At 42.4% G+C, this 20418-nt stretch overlaps 1 protein-coding gene across 2 annotated transcripts in view; it reads left to right on the top strand.

The window, feature by feature from the left end:
* Positions 1 to 20418, top strand: part of MAD1L1 (mitotic arrest deficient 1 like 1) — a 347925-nt gene that overhangs the window by 131017 nt on the left and 196490 nt on the right. For both annotated transcript variants that reach the window (XM_051632510.1, XM_051632511.1), the window contains one exon: positions 15357 to 15497. In XM_051632510.1, the coding sequence (XP_051488470.1) occupies positions 15357 to 15497 (141 nt within the window). The remainder of the gene's footprint in view (positions 1 to 15356; positions 15498 to 20418) is intronic.

A 20418-nucleotide genomic window follows, 5' to 3' on the forward strand; every position in this document is an offset into this window, starting at 1 on the left:
CTTAAACCTGTCCAACACGGGGGAATCTACCACTTCCCTTGGGAGACTATTCCGATGTTTGATTGTCCTCATGGTGAAAAATTTACCTTTTGTGTCCAAATTTCCTGAATATCCATTAGCCTGCCAGAGCATTGGCAAGCTTAGCAGGAGAGTGCTGTGCAAGTGGGTGTTAGTGCTGAGTAACTGTCCTCCCCTTTCAGCAGCTCCAGGTCCACACTGAACAACTGCTTAACAATTGCTCTGGCCACCAGCACAGCCAGGCTGTCATTTCCTGGTTGCAGCTGTTTAAGATGTGCTGGTAACAGACACACTAGAGACCACATGAATTTTCTTAACATTGAGTGCAGAATTAAGCCCAGCTTTGATTTGTTCCCTGTCTCTCACTGTGCCCACGAGATTCTCACCACTTGGCACCTGCTGAGCCCCACGCTTGTGTTGCCCATGCAGACGTGTGCCAGTCCCTGGTGCCATCGTTCCTACCAGTCCCAGCAACTGCCTGCCAAGGTCCCCCCTGTGCCTGAGCTTGTGCAAACATTGCAGGAAAACCTCCCCTGCAGCCGTGTTTGCTGTGGGATGTCCTGCCTCTCGGGCTGTGCTGGTGTGCAAAACAACACGGTGCTTATGAATGACACTGTTATTTATTTATGTTATTCCTAACACACTTCTGTGGTGTTACAAACAACAGCCATATCCATCACATACCTTTCATTTAAGTACAAGAATTTTAAACCACTTTCAAGGCCTGTTTCTTCACGTGGCTGGTAAAAAAGAGATTGCTGCTTTGGAGCATGGGAGGAGTGGCTTTGTTTTTCTCTTTGCTGTTTGTATCAGTGGGTTAAATTATCTGAAAACTTCAATTCTAAGCTTTTGAAGTATTTTCATTGTAAAAAGGTATTCTTTAAGTATGACATACATATATTTGAAGTGCACAAATGTTGAATTTGGAGAAGAATTAGTGTTCAACTTGATTCCGTGGCTGATATTAAAAGAGACAATTACATACAATTTGTGAAATAAAGAGAGCAACCTCTGCAGAGTGTGGTACCTGCAGGGTCTAACAGCTCAGTCTCTGATCTGAGCTAATAAGAGCAATACCTAATATTAGAGTTTGCCTTGTCAGAAAACCCATTAGTATGTCAGTGTGAGAGCTGTGTGTGTGATGCAGAAAGTGAGCAGCTGTTTGTCTTTTGGTACCACGGGGGGGGCAGGGAGAAGCTCTTTCAAAAAAGTTAATTTGTTGTGCTGCTGTTTTTCTTGTTTATAGTATTAAGCTGTCAATAAAGACAAAGGAGTTTGAATAGGTTACATTATTTTAGAAGCACACAAACTTTAGCTTGAAGTTCATTCCTTTATTTTTTTGTGTTCCTCTGAAGTTTTTAGAATTTTGTGTAGTTTGGGTTTGTTTTTGAGATGGAAACTTCAGAGCCTCCTACTTTTCAAGCTATTTATTCTTTTCATGTCTTCCTCCTTCATACATGCTGAACTCAGTGTTTTTCTTCTCCTCTCCCAGGAATCCAAAACATAATACATTTATAGCTTCCATTCTGTGTCCCCTGGAGAAACAGGTTCTTATACACTCTACACCACAGACCTGATGAAGAGGGGTTTTCAGTTAGTACTGTGTTGTGTTTTTTTTTTTTTTTTAATTTGGTGTTAACATTAAGTATATGGGGTAACCTGTTGGATGTGCAAATTCAGAATATCCATAAAATTTGGGGCCTGAGCCAGTATTAGACTGCAGACATTTCTTCTCTGCTTCCATTTGTAGTATGGCTCTGAGTCTCCTGCAGTTTTCTTCATGGTGGCTGGCCCTGAGTTTTCAATTACAAAATGATTTCTTGTTCTTAATCCCTATCTCATTCATTCCTGGCTCTCCTTCTAGTCAGGTCTGGATAACTCTGTGTGAGATACTGCAGTGGTTCCTTTCAGTTTCTGAAGACAAATGGATATTTATTGACAATCTAGAGAAAAGGTAAAAAGTAAGAGGAAAGAGTGAGGAATTACACTATCTAATACTGCAGAGAAATGCATCTTCAGTTATGTAAAAGGTTGCTCTAGATGAAAAGGTAATGCATTTTTATAGGCTTAGGAGATCATTTCTAGCAGCTATTTTCTGATCTGCTCGTTCTTCCAGGGCACTGCCCTAGCAGCTCTGAGTACAGACAGGACTGATGGACTGAGCTTTTGTCCTCTCCTCCCTCCATGACCGTAGCTCCTCAGTGTTCTGTCTTCTTGGACCAAGGGAGAAATCCAAATGGCAGAGCCTGTGAGCCAGCCTGGACTTGGCAGGTGAGCCTGGGGTGGATGGGTTTGATATTTCTCCAAATGGAGCTCTCTGTTGGAGCTCTGTTTGCGGTCACTAGATACATGTCTTCGTGAGACTTTGCTTATTAAATCATTAGAAGTCCCATCATTAGAAGGTATGCCTGTATTTCACAGGTACATCAACTACTTGTACCTTTCAGAAACGCCACTAGAGGATATGTGATGATCTAATAAAGTGTGTTCAGAAATTTAAGCCTTCTAAAGATGCAGCAATAGTATTTTCTTCACATAGACACATTTTATTATGTATATCTGGAGCCATCTGATTTGCTCATGTTCAACTAATAGCTTTTTCTCTAATTTACTTCTTGACTTAAATGAGTATTAATCATAAACTGTTTCATTAGGAACTAATTTAATTCAGGGAAAAAGCCAAAAAGGTTTAACATATGCTGTAAAAATTTGTACTGCTTCTTTCGTGGACTTGAGGCACATGTTTTGCACAAAAAGTCTTTTGCATAGCCTTGATTGGTGATTTTGTGTGTGTTTAGGATCCTTGATGTGCACAGGAAGATGGAGGCAGAAACTTGCTGCTTTTTAGATCCTTCTGGTCTTACCCTCAGTAAGCTGAAGAGTCCTAGTGAATTAGTAATCACGAGTAGCATCTTTGAGACTGCACTGACAAAGACTATACAGCAGTCATGCTTTCTTTTAATGTGGTGGAGCTCATGTGTGTTGTTATTGGAAGTGAAATAATAGGGACAAGTCTGAAGAATAATACTTGCAAGCAAAATAGGAGCAGCTTTTTGGAGTGAGTTGAGTAGAGGGATTGTGAAGTGGTCATAAATTCTAGCTGAATGATTTGTCTTCTGAAGGACTGACTTGACTGCAAACTAAAACTTCTGTAATTCTGCGTGTGGTGGATTGAGTGTCCTTTGGATTGTCTTTCTGGTATGTGGAACGTAGGGAAGGCTACATTTCATCTTGAGTGCCTCCAAGTTACCCAGAAAGTTCTGCATCGTGGTGTTTTGCAGTGTGGAAGTTCATCTTCATCATTAACTGTCTGCTTTTTGCCAGCTCTTTCTGTGATGTTATGTGGTAGGGAGCAACTTCATCCCTCTGTTACTGTGTCTTTCCTTTTGACAGTGCTTTCTGTGGTTATACCCTATTCTACTCACTTTGATGAATTTCTGCCCAGAATTAGAGAAGCCAGTAGTCTGTTTTGTTGTATAATACATGGCAGTTCTTAAGTATGAGAACAAACCAATGGTCTTAGTTTGCAACAAAGTAGATATTTTTTTCTATATATACTGTGGTTCTGTTCTTTAATTGCTATGGGGTTTTGTTTAACATAAAATGTAAACAAAAAGGAGTGAGCAAAATTTAGTGGTCAAATATTAATGAAAAGACTGATGAATGTTTTTGTTTTATACATTTAATCATCATTCTTTCAGATGTGTATGAAGAATATATTTTTTTGTGGTTTTTTCCTGGTAAACTTGAGTTTTCCACTTGCTTTTTTCTGAGGCATGATTTGAGTGCCTCATGTTTTGTGTAATGGTTTGAGCATAACATTCTTCATGTCAATGCAGTTTTGAGAAAAGATTTTGTTGACTTAATGTTGCAGAGGCAGCAGAGAGAGAACCAAGAAAGGAACGTTGTTTTGTCTGCATAAATTAACCAGCACTCTGGTAACTGGAAAAGGAAGATGTTCACTGAGTGGCAGCTGATATTAATATTAGGTTTGCTAGGTTGTGGGCTAAGGTAGTAGTTTCATTTCTGAAATGTTTAAATTTTGAGGAAATCCTGTATGTGTGGGCTCTTGTCACAAGGTTCTTTCTTAGATGAGACATTCTTCTTCTTCTATTCTCTGCTAGATGTGGTTGAGGAGGTTATTGCCTGCTGCATTCCCAAACTTCAAATTGCTGGGCTTTTGCCATGCCCTGGCTCAGCAACTTTTGAAGGAAGAGCATCTTGTCCTGCTTCTCTGATGATGGGCTGAGCCCTCTGGAGTTGTTGAGCTGTAGGTGTTTGCCAGCCTGTGTAGCTGGCACTGAGCGCAGTCAGGGGGATGCGCTGGTGGAGAGGGGTCTGTGGGGTATTTGAGTGTCAAAGAGTTTGATGGGCAGGAGATGCTGGGATCTCGAGCTCTTCAGCCAGCCAGAAGCTGGGTGAGAGTGGAACACATCCTTACAGAGAGGTGGGGAAGGGACCAGTGGCTTGGGGTGCATCTTCACCATTTTTCTTCATTTATACCTCATCAGCTCAGTTCCCCTCAGAATGTTGCAGACTGAGGGCAGCAGTCAGAAACAGGTAAGGTGAGCGTGGAGGGCTGGGAAAGCAGTTATGCTGGAAAATGGTGAAGACTGGACTTGTTTACCTTCAAAAGTAGTTGAATAAGAGGTGACAAGTTTCTAGTGAATGAATGTTTTAGAGAAGTCATTTGGGAGCTGTTGTTTTCCATGTCTGTGCAATGCAAGAACAAAGCTGTTCAATGAAACTGAAAGGTGGCAAATTAAAAACTGATAAAAGAAAATACATTTTCAAGCAGTGTAATGAATCCCATTTTGTTTTTTCCATCAGAAAACTAGCAAGGTCAGGAACTTATCAGGGTTCAGAAGAAGACTGGGTATTTACATGACCAATGAAAATAACCAGAGGAGTTATCAATGAGTGCTTGTTTTTCAAAAGTATTAAATGTCATTTTTTGGAGTTGAGAAGCCCAAGGCGAAGGTTCGACTGGAATGGTGGTGAAGTGCCATGATGTTGTACCTGCCTGCTCTGGTCCTTGCACCTGGCTCTTAAGCATCCCATTTTGTTCTTCACCATCTATGGGTTTCAAGAGGAATGGGATCCCAGCCACAGAAGGCTTAATGGGAGAACAACCTCTGTGGTCTCCTCTGCCAGGCTGCGCTGATAATGATATGGGGTGCCAGATTTGAGTGCCAGCATATGACAAACCTGCCCAAGAAGCTGCAATCCAGAGTTCCAGGGTGGCACACTTTCTTTTTCAATTGCAGAAAACTCCTTCAGAAGTGCAGTTCAGGAGGTTAAAGAGTAGCTGAGCTTCCTGGTGTTTATTTGCTGTCTGAGAGCAAACCCTGAAGATGGCTCCTGATTAAGCTAATGAGCTGTCTTGTGTGGGTGTTGTCTGAACTGTGCTCTGGGTTGAGAGAACAAACTGATCTTAAAAAACCGACATAAAACAACTGAGATGTTGTTTGGTGCAGTTTCTGGGTTTGACCTTTTTAGTTGGCTTAAATACTCAAAAGCATTAAAATGGTTGTACATTAATATTTTCAAAGAATCACGGCATCACAGAATCACAGAATCTTAGGGGTTGGAAGGAACCTTGAAATACCATCTAGTCCAACCGCCCTGCCAGAGCAGGATCACCCAGAGCACATCACACAGGAACGTGTCCAGGTGGGTTTTGAATGTCTCCAGAGAAGGAGACTCCACAGCCTCTCTGGGCAGCCTGTCCCAGTGCTCTGTCTCTCTCACAGTGACAAAAGGGTACAAGTTAAAACGTGTAACCTACATCATGTGGGTAACATGAAATGTGTTGTATACTGTGGAATTAGTATTTTGACCACATCCAAGTAGCTCTTAGTTCAAAGTAATGGCTTATAATTGCTTTGCCCTAGATAAATTACTTGGTGTGATTAAATAAGCAGTCCCTTAAGCTAGCCCAGTCTTACTGTTGGGAGCAAGGCTAGGGTGTGAAAAGCCTCTTTATGGTTATTATTATTTCAAGAATATTATGTTTATTTATCCTTTTGCCTTATAGATGGCTTATGTAGTATGGAAGTTGGACATTTTGCCTTTTGTACTTAGCAAAATGCTTTATGGTTTTTGGTCACTAACTTGAGCATCAGTGCTGGGCAGGCACTGGCTGTGGTATGTGTGAGTGGCCTGTTCGGGGTTTTGTACCCCCTGTATTTTGTATCAGGGTGGATCTGTGAATACTATCCTTGGTAGTTATGGGACAGTAATTGAAGTCTTCTCTGGGCTGTGTCCTCTTCCTAAGGATGCCTTGCTGAGCTGCAAGGAGCTGTGTCTACTCTGCCTATGAGAGTCCTTCAAGGGCAACACAAATGTGCTGTGGGTGACCTCGGGGATAACTTGATAATTTCTGAAACTCTTATTGAAGTCACTGATCTTTTATACCCTGGAGGTAGTAGAAGGAATTATTTATTAATTAAGTAAAATATGGGAAATTATTCATATTTTCTAATAAAGCTTTCAGGTGATGTATGTTGTGAACACTTAGCTAAAAGGCCTTTTCCTTTGCTTTTTCCAAAAAGCCAAAGCTGCCACATTTCTACAGTTGTTGACCAAGGGGACCAAGAAATTACCTCTCAAATTCAGTGGAATGTGTGCTGTTGAGCTGAGCAGATGAACTCAGGTCTCTGATTTCTTTTTTGTTCCCTCAAAATCTGATGCAAGCAACTTGCCCTTCTGCTTCAGTTCCTTTCACCGAGTGCCCCAGCAGCAGAGCCGGGACGGAGGCGCGATTCCTCCGCCCTTATTTTTGCAGAGATAACTGCACCAGCTTAGAGCACCACTCAGTTACTTTTCTCCCAAGTTAATGATATTTAAGCAGTTAAAACTGCAGGAAACTGGCTTTTAAGAGATTTAGAGGCCAGTATCTGGGTTACTTAGTAGCCATGAGGAAAAAGAAATCCAAGGCTAAGGAACAAGTGTCGCGTGGAATTTTTATGTGCTGTAGACATGGTCAGAATAGAAGGATCTGATGCACCCTCACAAAAACTTTGAAATGAAATATTAGGTTTTTAGTGTCAGTGATGGTAATCTAGTGGCTAGGTTGAAGAAAGTATAGTATCAATTTATATTTTTTAAAAAAGAAATGACTGTCTTTCAAATGTGAACTGTGCACACGGCGTCAGGTACCAGTGTCAGATGGAGAATGACCCAGTGCTGAGGCAGGTGAATAAGGCAGCTTCACACTTGTACCAGACTGGTACTGCTTGAGCAGCAGGGTTAAGGGAAGTGGTAGAAAGAAGAGAGGGTCTTTTGAATGAAAAGAGGAGAAATACAGTGAGGCAGAAAAGCCAGCTGGTGCTAGAGACAGGCAGTGGTGAGTGTTCCAGTCAAAGTGAGTTGAATGAAGAAAAATAATAAAATTATTTCATGGCAGCAGGAGCTTAGGAAACATAACTAAACATGTTAAACTCACTGTGAAGCAAGAAGACCCCAGGGGTATTTTAGTCAGATAATATTTAGTTTGCTGCAGTGTCAGTTGTATGATTGCTTGTCAGCTGGCATATGTATGTGCTCTAAGCAAAACGAGGCTTTTAGGGACCACGCACAATCTTCCAGAAGATAGTAAGCAGGGGATTTATCCTAGACACATTAGAGCAGTTACAGTGGAATTATTTGCTCTGGTCCGTTGCCAGGGTGTAAGGCAAGCTGAGTCCTCTGCAGAGAAATGTTGGGAGGAGAGGGACAAGAACTAGAAAGGAAGAGCTGTACATCTGTAGAAAAACTTATGGACGATAAGACCATGGAAGATACATGGGTATTTGTTGGTGTACTTTTAAAGTTGCCTGCTGAATGTTTGCCAAAAGAGCAGTCAGATTGTAGAGTCTCTCCAAAATTTAAGAAATGATGGATGGAAGCTAAGAGTGTCTCTGAATGCCTTTCTCAGGCTCTCTGCCTGGCTGTGCTCTCACTGCGATTTCCCCTGGTGGCTGCTTTCTCCAGACTTCCAACCTTGGGTGGAAAGGTGGTGGTGTTCAACCTTAATGATACAGGACCTTTCCTAGCAAGAAAATGGCTCCATTATGAGTGTGTCAGAAAAAGTGATGAAAACCATCCATTACAGAGAGGTGATGGGAGAGAGAGGGATACTTAATTCCTGCTTTGCTGTGTGCTTGTGGTTACAGACTACATCAGTCTTGCTGACCTCTCTCCCACCTGTTCAGGTCAGACATAGACAGAGGTACTTAAGCTTATAAAGAATAAATATTTTATTTTTGTTGGAGAAGCTGTGGTCGTAGGACACAATACATCTGAGAGGCTTCTTTATAGGTTAAATCCATTGTTGGACTCCTGCAATAGTCTTCTATTGGCTTGAGGGGAGAAAAATGAAAGCAGAGGTTTGATATATAGAAAGTCACATTTGAGAGGTAAGAATATTTTTAAAAAAACATTTGCTAGTGTTCTTGTCAGTGCAAGGGTAGTAAAATCTGCTGGATGATTTTATTTTTTCGGAGTTAACAGGCTTTTTTGAAAATGTTGTTTTGATTGAGGTCTTGAGTAGAAAGCCAATGGTGTGTATATACATGTGCCTGCAGTCAGTTCTGATTTGCAAAGTAATGTGAAAATAGGTCAGGCACAGAGAGGAATGTTGAGAAATGGCTGTAGCTGAGAAGGGAGATATTTAGAAGTTTGGAAACAAAATTTTGGTTTAAAGGTGATTAGTACAGAAGTTCAGGGTGGTAAGGGAGAGGAGAGCCATTTACCTTCTGGTGGTGGCAGATGTTGCTGTAGACAAGGAGGATTTGAAAAGTTTCTGGTAGTTTAAGTTTTACTGGTTTTGTTTGGCATAAGACTCTTGGTTTTTTGTCTGTCCTGGAGGATTTGGTTATCTCGTTAGCAGTGCCCCAAGAGGGGCAGGAGCTGAGGGAACGTTGCTCACATCATAGCAAAGTCTGACTGAATGTGCCATGACCACCGTTCTGCCTTCAGGCCCCTGGATCTTGGGTCTTGCTCTCACTTTGGTTTGGCTTTTTGCTCCCCATTTACATAAGGCAATATAGTCTTTGAAGAGTGAAGCCTGATTTCAAAGTAAGGCTTAATAATGGATCAGTTCCTTATGGATTGGGGCAGAACCTGTTCATGGTCAGTTCATTGTCCCAGCTAAAGCTTTTCCATGGCACAAAGGGCAGGTGCCTGTATCCCAATGGGCCTGGAGTGAGATGCACATTTGTCAGGTGAGGTACGTGCAAATGGATTTGAGAAAGGGGTAGATGCCAACCAGTGCTGTAGCCTGCTCATGGTCCCTGGTGTCTGTTGCTACACAACATGCACAACTGTGCTTTGCTTTCATGAATTTCATCACCGTGATAAGAATTCATTTCTTTAAATTACAGAGATGTTCTTGAATTGTAATCCTCCTCTTTGATAAACACATCACCAAAGTTGAGATTTATCACATTTATTGTTTGCCTTTATTCAGTTGGCAAGTTACCTGTCAAAGAAGGAAATTAGACTGGTTTGATATTATTTATACTAGGGCTCAGATGATTGTTTCTTGTCCCCAATTCTCCTCTAGCTGCTTGCAATTGGATTGTTAATGTTTTCTTCAAGTATTTAATGAGATACTAAAATGTTGAAGTAATTTATAATTGCCAGAGTTTGTATCTTCTCATCCATCCTTCTTTTAAAATGTTGGATCTGTTTCACTGCCCTGTTTTTAGGGCCTGTCCTGCCATTTGTGAGTCTGTCAAAGGAGCTCATGGAGCAGAAATTACCATGACTAATTTTTGGGGTATCTTATGGCTGTTTTTTTTTATCAATAGGTCCTGATATATGTTCAAAATATTTATATATATATTGATTTCTGACCATATTTTGGCTTATGTTCCCATAGCTCACTCTGCTGATTTTACTAATGTTAAACATCTGATCAAACCCCAGTTACCATCTCCCATTTTGCATTTGTATAGCTTAGATCAAGACAGCACAGACCTCTGTTACACAACCATCTTTCTCTTTGTGTTTCTACAAGGAATAGTTGGCTAAATTATACCTGATTGCAGATGGCATCTGTTTGGTGTTGAAGTTCCGTATTCTTTCTTCAGTCTCAAAATTTTCTCCTATTATGACTAATTTAGAATTAGGAGTTTGAAGAGGAAGAGGAGGGGAATATCTTGCCACTGATTTCCTATAATGAAGCAGTCTTTAACATTCTCCAAAAATTATCATTAATTAAACAAAAAGCTCATCTAACATTAGGAACAGGAATATTTCTGTACAATCAAAAAAAGCACCGAGTGGGAAATATCATTATGATTCCACTTCATAAAGTCAGTCTCCTCTGCCAGGCTCTAGCTCGTGCAGAAGTGAGAGAGCAAGTGAGCTGTGCCTTTGGGTGGTGGATTAATAGTTGAAGTTCACTCGTGTGGAAATAAAGCAGATTTTACTGTGACTAGAATATGTCATTAAAAAGCCATTATTGGAACCGACCAGCACAATTCCTGCTTTTTCATTGCTAATGACAAAACAATCTGTTCTTTAAAAAACAACAGCCCTATATTTTCTTTCAGAGAATGGTGCAGGAGACTTACCAGAACAGAAGCTGGGTGAAGAGAGGCAGCTGAAAGATTTATTGATCAATAAACCAGACAATTACAGCTTGTTTATAAAAGGAAAAAAACCCAACAACCCATTCCAAACCTCAGGCCTGCAAGCAACACCGAGACTCTAATAATGATAACTCTGGCATCCAGCTTGAAACTATAAAAGTCAGAAGGAAGATATAGGATTTCAATAAAATTATGACACTAGATAAACTTTACCCCAGGACCAAATTTTCCCTGGGTATGTGACTGACTTCAGTTAGATTTGTAACTTTAATTTCTTTCTTATTGATTTTTCTTTTCTTCAGCTAATTAGGAAGTCTGTGGTGAATTGTGTGTATATATGTGTGAGGAGGGGCTAACGAGCATCAACAGGAATAGGACCTGAGCTTGTATGTATGTTTATAAGGTCAGGTGGCTTATGTTTTTTTTTCTTTGGCTACATTTTACTCTTCAGTTGCTTCAAATACACACCTGGGAGTCACTCTCATACTCCTCAGTAGGTTCATATTTAAAGCCACCAGCTGTCCTTGGAGATGTGCAGTAGCACTGCTTGAGTGATGTGGGAGTTCTTGGAAGGGCTGCTGCTGCTGCTGGTGCTTATGTGTTCAGTTCTCATGCCTTGCCCTAAAATTAACCCAAAAGTCCTGTAGGAGCCCACTTACATTACTGCTGCTTCTAAACCACTCTGGTAGCCCTCTGGTGTGTGAATGTCAGGGGGAAATAACTGTCCCTTAGCTCGGAGCTACTTGACAACCTGGTCGAATTTTGGATTAGAGCAGAGGGAATAGAGGAGCTGGTGGGAGGACTGGAGAGAAGCTTTATCACTGGGATGACATTTTGCACAAGTGCCGTCATGTACTTTCCCATAGCAAATTTCCATGGGCTTAGCTCTAGTTTGTGGTAAAGATGATAAAACATGTTTTCTCTTTAGTTACTTATGTAGTACTAGGAGGCATATTTGTTTGGTAAATCGGCTGTTGCTGGCAGCAGAAAGGAAAACTGTTCAACCTTTGAAAAAGTCACTTTCCTTCCTCATGTTCTAACTTGCATCTCCTCAAACACAGCTGCAAGCTGCAGCACCAGAGTTTGCTGTGGGGCATTAATTTCCTAGGTTTATAATGACCATAAAAACCAATTATTCTGCTTTTAGGGCATGTTTAGAGTAAGCTGCATTTCTGTTCTGGTGTTGATTTAAAAGCAGTCATGGTAAAGAGCACCTGGAAATGTGCCTGTGCAAGGTCTGTGGTGGGTTAGTGGAGATGCCCTGTGCTGGGAACATTTTGGAACTTCCCTGGAGGATTGCTTTTTAGTAATCCTGATTATTACTCTCCTGATAGAAAGCAGGAAAGCAGAGGTGTTGGCAAAAGGTTAGAATGGGCATCTGAAAGTCCCTAGGGAGACTTTTCTTGGGGCTTGGGGAATATCCTGTCATGTGGGATGAGGAGATGTTGCAGCAATTAAATTACTACTAAATTAGGATTAGATTTTAGAGAATCTTTTTTAAACAGAGGACTTCTCAACAAGAACTTCGTTTTCCTGCCAAACTAACAAGATCTTTAGGAGGGAGGGAAAAGCTTTCCATAAGTGCTCTTGATAGGGAGGAATTTGAAAAATGGAGCTGGGGACCACTTGTTGGTAGCTGAGAATTGATTTCATTGCAGTATTAATATTTAGAAATAATTAAAGAGAAGAACTAAATTTCAGGATCAAGTGTTTAATTGTACCACCCTCCATTTCAGCCTGTCAGCACCTTTTTGGTTTTTTTTCCAATACAGCTTGTGCTGTATTTACTGTGCATGTTTTTTCTTGAAGTTCATGCTTCCCTCAAGAGAAAGAAAAGCTTTGAAGGGCAATGCCTGTAGTTGATTTTAGGGAAAAGAGAGCCTGTAGGGATGTGCTGCTCCCATGCAGTTTTCCCATCCTAACATGAAAGCAGAAGTTGGTCCTCCTTGCAGCTGAACAGCTTGGGGAACTGCTAGGATCTTGCTGGCAACAACTTGAATATTCAGCAGTTAATTGGAAGCCAAGTGTGATGGGAATTGCCAGGGGTCCTGTTTGCTGGTGAAGAAATGCTGAGGATGTTGGGACTGTCCTGCTGTAATGGAGAGAACATTGCAGTGTTAAATTATCACATTGATGAAAGATGCTTAGTGGAAAATTAGTATAGTGAAGCAGTTAGAGAGAGAGGAAGCTGTGATTGCATATCTAATTGCAAGGATCAAACCCCAATACCTGTGCGAAACGCCATCATTATGTTCTCATCTGTGCTCTAGACAGTGATTTTGCAAAAATGGGAAATTAAAGTCATCTTAGCAAAGGCAGTTTGTCTTAGGGCGAGCGCACTGGGCAGACTGGGTGCTGTGTGTGTATGTTGGAGAGGGAAGAAGAGGATGGGATGATCCTGTACCACTGCCTTTCTGCTAGACAAGTTCGTTACAAGGCAGGGATGGTATGGCTGGGTCTGGGTTTTTTCCTATGGTAACATAGAAACATTTTCTTTCACATGTCTGTCAGATGAATAATTCTTTCTAAACTATGCCAAACTGTTCTTTTCTTGGAAAAATGTTTCTCCTCAATCGGGCAAGAGCAAGGAGCTAGTAATAGCTTCCTCTTTCTGTTAAAAGCTGTTTTTATTATTTTACAAACTCAGTTCCTTCAGCCTCATGGTATCCTATGGCCTTGGGGTTCTTTTACCTGCTGACCAACCCAACCATCTTGGATGACCTTTCAATCCATGACATGCTCTGAAGCCACACAGTGCCTCTGGCAGTGCCCCTCATCTGATTTTCACACTTTGAGTTTGAATTCTGAATCATCCTTCCCTTCCTCAAGTGTACACTGGTTATCCACATTCAGTCTTTGACCTTTAGACTTCTTCGAAGGAGGAGATAACCTTTGTGTACAGGCTCATTCAGCTGAGCAGTCAGCATCACCTTCACTATCTGAAAGGCAGTCTTTTTCATTTGAGTGTTGGGAGAAAAGAACTTTTTTTCAACCCTGACAGTTCCTGATTTCCTCAGGAGAGCAGGATCCCAGCAAAGCATTTCAGCACAGCCAAGCTGGGTTTGTGAAATGCTCCATGTTCAATGTAGTGGCAGTTGCCTGATCTGGATGTGAACTTCACAGCTATAAATCTGAATGATCTTGTAATAATATTTTGGATGTTTGTGATGGCAGAATTCACATGAGAGAACTGGTCTGTCCAGAGCACTGAAGCATTTCTGGAACAGGGTGAGGTGGCAAACTTCAGCAGTGAAATGGAGGCAGAGCTGTCAGATTTCCTCAGACTTTTTGCTCTTTGGATTTATACCAGGGGTCTGCACTTCTTTGACCCTGTTCTGTAGCCTCACAAACCTCAGAGTTCTTCCATGCAGTCAAAAGATAAAACACCTCACCAGCTGGCTAATCCCTGTATGCACACTGCTCTGTGAACGTAATCTGAAAGCACACCTGACTTTTGAAATTGTTCAGTTGTTGTTCCCCATTCTTCTTTTCCATGATTGCCTTGGAGGCAGGTGTTAGGTGCTGGGAATCCATTAGGGAATGCTTCAACCAGGGACCCACACAAACCTTTAGCTTTCAGTGCAAGCTTTATACGTGGGAGTGGAAGGGCTGTCAGGGAGTGGAGAGAGATCCTTCTTTTTGTCTTTCTCTGCAAATGCTTGGGTTTGGTTGCCAGCAAAGAGAGAAGTGAGCCAAACACATTGTCTGTGAGGTATTAACCTCTGAAAAAAAATATTTATTCAAAACAGTGAGTGTTGCAGTGTTTCACGAGTGATAAGTCACATACTATTTAGAGGATATTTGCTCTCAGCCACTTCGTTTGTTGTCAAATCTGTTTCATTTCTGTTGTGACAATTCTGTTCGTTCATTGCTGGAAGTCTTTGGCAGGAAAAAATGTCAAGTACTACACTAAATATTTTGCTGAAGAAACTCATTCAGCCATGTTGAATTAGAATAATGTCTCCAAAAAGAAGGCAGGCTCTGTTTTCACTTGCCATCTGTTTGTTAGAGTATATGTGTGTTGCTTTCCTGCAAGGAATATGTGGTTCTATATACACTAGACAGTCCAATTTTTCAGAGCAGCCACATTTATTTTATTAGAACTATGTGTTCATCTGTGGCTTGATGGTGATATGAAGATGATATAAGAAGGACACTGAGGTGCTGGAGATGGTGCAAATAGTGGCAACTAAGCTGATTAGGGGTCTTGAGAGCTGGCCTTATGAGGACAGGCTGAGGGAGCTGGGGCTGTTCAGCCTGGAGAAGAGGAGGCTGAGGCGGAGACCTCATCACCCTCTACAACTGCCTGAGACGAGTCTGTAGTGAAGCAGGTGTTGGCCTCTTCTCCCTGATGAACCAGCGATAGGACAAGAGGAAATGTGGTCAAGCTGTGCCAGGGGAGGTACAGGCTGGATATTAGAAAACATTTCTTCACAGAAAGAGTAGTAAGGCCTTGGAACTGGCTGCCCAGAGAGGTGGCGGAGGCAACATCCCTGGAGCTGTTCAAAAAAGGAGTATACATGGTGTTTCATAAGCTGGTTTAGTGGTTAGGGGTTGTAGCGTGGATGGTCGGACTTTAGAGGATCTTGAAGGTCTTTCCCGACCTTGACAATTCTATGATGAGCTTATATCCATCAGGGTTTCTTTGCTGCATAAAAGAACAATGGGCAAAAATGTAGAAAATTTTTTTGGGAACCCTCTCCTCGGAGTGAGGTCAGGGGCTGTGTCCCTCAAGGTGTTTGCTGTTCTTTCTGACAGGAGCGTGACGGGATGCGAGCCATTCTGGAGTCGTATGACAGCGAGCTGACCCCGGCCGAGCACTCGCCCCAGCTGAACCGGCGCATGCGTGAGGCTGAGGAGATGGTGCAGAAGCTGCACGCCCACAACACCGAGCTGGAGGTAAGCAAGAAACCTTGTGCTCTAACTCCAGGGGTGAGGTTGTTCAGGCCTTTAAAACTGAATCGCCTAGTGATGTGATCCGCTCTCACAGAGGACAGATTTTGAAAACCTCCGGCTGCAAAATCCCAGGATCAGTAAGACCCATGAGGTATTATTCTGCACCTGAAGCTGGCAGAAGCCAAGAATAATCATCTTTGGGTGCAATGAGTCTGCTTTGTGTTAAGCATGGCTGGAGTGACAGCTAATCCCTGTGGGTTAAAGGGCTGTGTGAAGGGGAAGTACAGGGGTAGGGAAATGTAGCAGGTGTGGTGTCTTCTCAGGGTCTAGTCTCAGTGAATTACTGCATGTGTAGCAGGGCTCTTCTGCACACAGCATAAGTGAGTCTGTGTTTATAAAAGCTTTGCTCTAAGGGTTGAAGAAGTAAAGTCTGTGTCTGCTGTTCATTCTTCACTTCTTGGCATTGGGCCTGAAAACCCCAGACTACCAGTAGCTCTACGAAATGCTTTTTTGCTAGGTTTTCTCTAAGGAAAAAAACATTCCTTCCAAATATAGTATTTCTTGAAGGAATTCTTCTATTATTTTTAGTTCTCTTTTAGAAAATTTGTAAGCTGAAATGTGACTGTAATGAGGTAAATGTTAACATGCATTTGCCAAATAGTTCCCCTCTGTTGTACTTTGTCGTAGTGGAATGGGCTTTATGGTGAGGAGCTGAAATATTTGGAATGTGTCGGTGATCTTAAAGCTTGGCAGTTTCATTACCTAGGCTTTATAATGATCATAAGTATGTGAGTTTCCCTTTCTTCACATCGAGTTCCACCATCATACAGATTTATAGATGCTGTAATTCAAATGGTGTGAAACTTGCAGAGACTGCAGCTCCTCAGCTTCATGTTCAAGGCATAAAGGGGATTGTCCCACTGTGCACAAACCTCTTTGTTGCTTCTGGCACCCTTGAAAATGCTCCTTTCTTGTGTTGGTGGGTGGGCACTTGAGTCAGGCAATACTGTCTCCAATGACCTCTAAAGCCTCAGTGAACAGAGCAGCACAGTGTGGTAAAGATCAGAATCATAGTATAGAAACACTTTGTCCTGGTTTCTCAGAAAAGGAATTCTGTGAAGTTTTGGGCAAGTTGATAGAGAATGCAGCTGGTAACATCAGGTGAAATGGAAATGTGCCTGAATTTGTCTGTCTCAGAATGTTCTCCTGTGTTGGTTTGGTTGATTAACATATTGCTTACCAGCAGACAGAGCAGGATTAGGTGATGCTGACATAAAGTGATAGAAGCAAATCCAGAGGAGGCCACTAGGCCTCCTCAGAGGCTTGGATCAGAGGGCTGGAGAAGCTCCAAGTCAGGCTGAGAGAGTTGGGGCTGTTCAGCCTGGAGAAGAGAAGGTTCTGGGGAGAACTCACAGTGGCCTTCCAGTATCTGAAGGGGCTGCAGGAAAGCTGGGGAGGAGCTTTTTACAAGGGCTTGTAGTGTAAGAGCAAGAGTAATGGCTTTGAACTTGAAGAGGGGAGATTCAGGTTAGACATTAGGAGGAAATTCTTCACTATGAGGGTGGTGATACACTGTCCCAGGTTGCCCAGGGAAGTTGTGGGTGCCCATTCCTGGAAGTGTTCAAGGGCAGGTTGGATGGGGCTTGGAGCAACCTGGTTTAGTGGGAGGTGTTCCTGCTCATGCAGGGGGGTTGGATCTAGATGATCTTTAAGGTCCCTTCCAACCCAACCCATTCTATGATTCCGTGAGGCTATTTTATCCTGTGTTCTTAGTTACTGTTTCCAGCAGTGGCTTTGGGTTGTTGGAGGGGGATTTCCTGAGCTGTTTCACTGAACAGGTCAGATGTGTCTTTGGGCAATAGCAAATTACCTTTTCTTATTTAGGTGCAAGCATGGCAGCTCTGTGGGAACCAATTGCTACACCCCTTTGGTTATTTATAGGGAACAAAATCGAAGGGGTTTTTATGGCCATGGATTAAGGGCTACATGGAAAATTGCAGAGAGGAGCTATGTTCTGTGGAGGCTTGTTGTGTGTCCTGTCAACCTTTAAGCCTTTCAAAGACTTTGCTAGAAGTAGGTTTCAAAGACCTGATATTCCCCTTGGAAAGTAAAATTTTACACTTCACTTACTCATGTTTGTTTTCCCCTGTAGTGTTGACTGCTGAATCCCATCTGTTTTGAAATTCTGGGAGAAAGTTTTTTGTTGTAGTAAAAATCTGAAAACTGGAAGGGGAAATTGAGGTACAGGCAGTACTCCTAGTGTCTCATCATCAGGAGTAGCAGCTCTAATCAACTGCCTGTAGATCAAAGGACTGGTCGATAACAGCTATTAATAACTTCTCACATAATGCTTTGCAGCCTCCCAGCTCTGCAGAGCCTCTGTACAAATTTTAGAAATGTTGACACCTGCATGACTCATCTCACAAACAGAGGAGACAGCAGGAATGAAACACCTTGGAACTTTAGTGGTTTCTGAGATGTGGGAGAAACAGTCTTTGATGGGGGGAGGGCATGGGAAGGGAAGGAAAAAGGGAACTTCCACGTGTTTAAGGTCAGTGTTGCAGAAGGGTTGAGGCATCCTGGAAGCCCTGGGTGTGGGAGGCAACACACAATCAGCTTGTACAGTAGTACCCAAGAGTAAGAAGAGCACAGCTGTGAGCATCATGCACGTGGCAGCAGAGCAACAACGTGCACAGCTATTCTGATGAAATCAGGTAAGGGCTGAGGAGGCTGCAAAGAAGGAGAGTGATGAAGCTGAGCCTGGCTGGCACTATTACTTTTTGCTAGGCTAACTTGGTTCAAGTGTGGAAAACAATTAAGGTCACTGGTTAGCAGGGGGTAAACCACTGTGGGTAACCACAGTTATGCCCACAGAGGAGTGCTTCTGGCAGCTCAGCATACGCTGGGAATGGGAATTGCAGGAGCAGCCCTTGCACAGTCCCTGTGTGCTGCATCTGGGGAGATGGCAGGAATCACTGTGCTCCAGGAGCATCTTGAGTTTAAAAAAGCCCTTGGAGCCCCTAAGGCAAATGCATCCTCTTGCATTACATTTTGTAGCTTCTGCCATTCAGCTTTGTTCACTAACCTTGAGATTCACACCATGCATCATATCTTCTTCTATCACAGGTTTGGTTGTTTTTTGTTTTTTTGTTTTTTGTTTTTAAGCTAGATTACTTAATTTACCAACATTTTTTTCTGTGCTCCCTAGAAGAGAGCCTTTTGATAGTTGTTTTTTTTTCCTTGTTTCTTCTGGCTACCCTAACCTGTTACCAGCAACCCCACCTCTGAACAGACCATAAAGGGGAAAAAGTGATGTTCTTAACAGGGATTTTTCCCTTCTCTGAAACTGGAGATTTTCCCATCCATTCCAGCAGTGCTGTGTGAGGCAGGAAGCTCTTTGGAGAAGACAGAGTAATAGTGATAATGCAGTAGGAAAGAGGAGGAAATACGTGGAAGTAGGAAGATTTTGTGCTGGGGCAACAGCTTTTAACTCACTAGGGAGATGAGGTCTCCGAGAATTCCTTTGCTTGATGTACAAACAGAGGTGGGAAGCCATTTGAAAGAACACAGGGAATGAGAGAGAAGTGTGCAAGCCCTTGAGGGTTGCATGTGAGTAGTTTATTAATGTATGCTGAGAGGATGGGGTTAGGAGATACACTGAGTCGTGCCTGACTCCTTTCCCGGCCCTCGCTGCTGGACAGCGACAGCCGGACAGTTCCCAGGACAGCTGCTGGGAACACTGCTGTGTCTGGGCCACAGACACCTCCTGGATTACAGGCACCCTTCCAGGAACTGAAATGCAGAAGGATGCTTTCATCCTAGATCACTTCAGAGATGCAGTGCTGCTGCATACGAACTAGTCCTATCAGAGCCTGATGGGGCAGAGGACTAGAAGGTGAAGAAAGGCTGAAGGGAAACTTTTAATTCCGCTTCATTAATGACTGATGAGAAAAGCTGGATGTTTAATGCATAGACATGCAAACACATAGTCTGTTCTGGGACTGAAAGTGATTGCTTTATCCTCCTCTGAACTGCTTGCCCCCAGCCTCCTCCCCTACTCCACAAGGCCACTCTGGCTGGAAAGGTTTAAGAAAGCACTTTATGGAGTGTTGAAGTAAAGCAGGGGGGAGATGCAAAGAAAAATGCCATCTGAAATGGTGGCTGGAAAAGCAAGCAGGCTGTGTCAGCCTATTTCACATGGTTAATGAAGTGTCACTCACCATCTTTTTAAAGTGTGGTTTCAAACTGAAGAGGGAATGAGTTTGTTCCTGGCCAGTCTGGTGTAAATACATAAAATAAACAGAATCATAGTGTATTTATATGACAGCATAAATTCTTGTTTTGATGCCATGATGTTAACAGCTTTCTTGCCAATCCTGGTTAGCCTTTATTACCTTAGCTCCCATTGCTTCTAATTTTAAGGTAAACATGACAAAACAAGAAGCTTCTGTGCATGCAGCAGCTACTGTGCAAAAGCTCTAATATGCAGTTTAGTGTTTGAAAAGTTAAATCCAGCTGCACAAAAGAGAAATCATCATAAATATAACTCCATTAATAGTGATTTTATTACAACACACTTGGCTCCATATGAAACTTTAATGAAGAGAGATTTGCAAGGAAGCCTCATGCTGACACCTTCAATGGTCTCCAGCATTTTTCACATTGAGAGATTTACACTGTCTGTGAGCACCATATGTACTCTAATCAGTTAATTACGAGTCTGACAGTTTCAACACATGAAATACCATATGTTCTGTGTTTTTGTTCCACCACAGGCATTACTGGTGACCTCAAAACTCATTGACCAAACACCGTCACCTTATCTGCACCTGATAACTGCAGCACATCTGCTGGCAGTGGAAATTGGGCACTGCTGATTCTTGTGATGTTAGTCACAAATCTGCTTCCTGCAAAGGGAGTTACT

This window comes from Apus apus, chromosome 14, assembly GCF_020740795.1.
Source record: "Apus apus isolate bApuApu2 chromosome 14, bApuApu2.pri.cur, whole genome shotgun sequence".
NCBI classification, from domain to species: Eukaryota; Metazoa; Chordata; class Aves; order Apodiformes; family Apodidae; genus Apus; species Apus apus.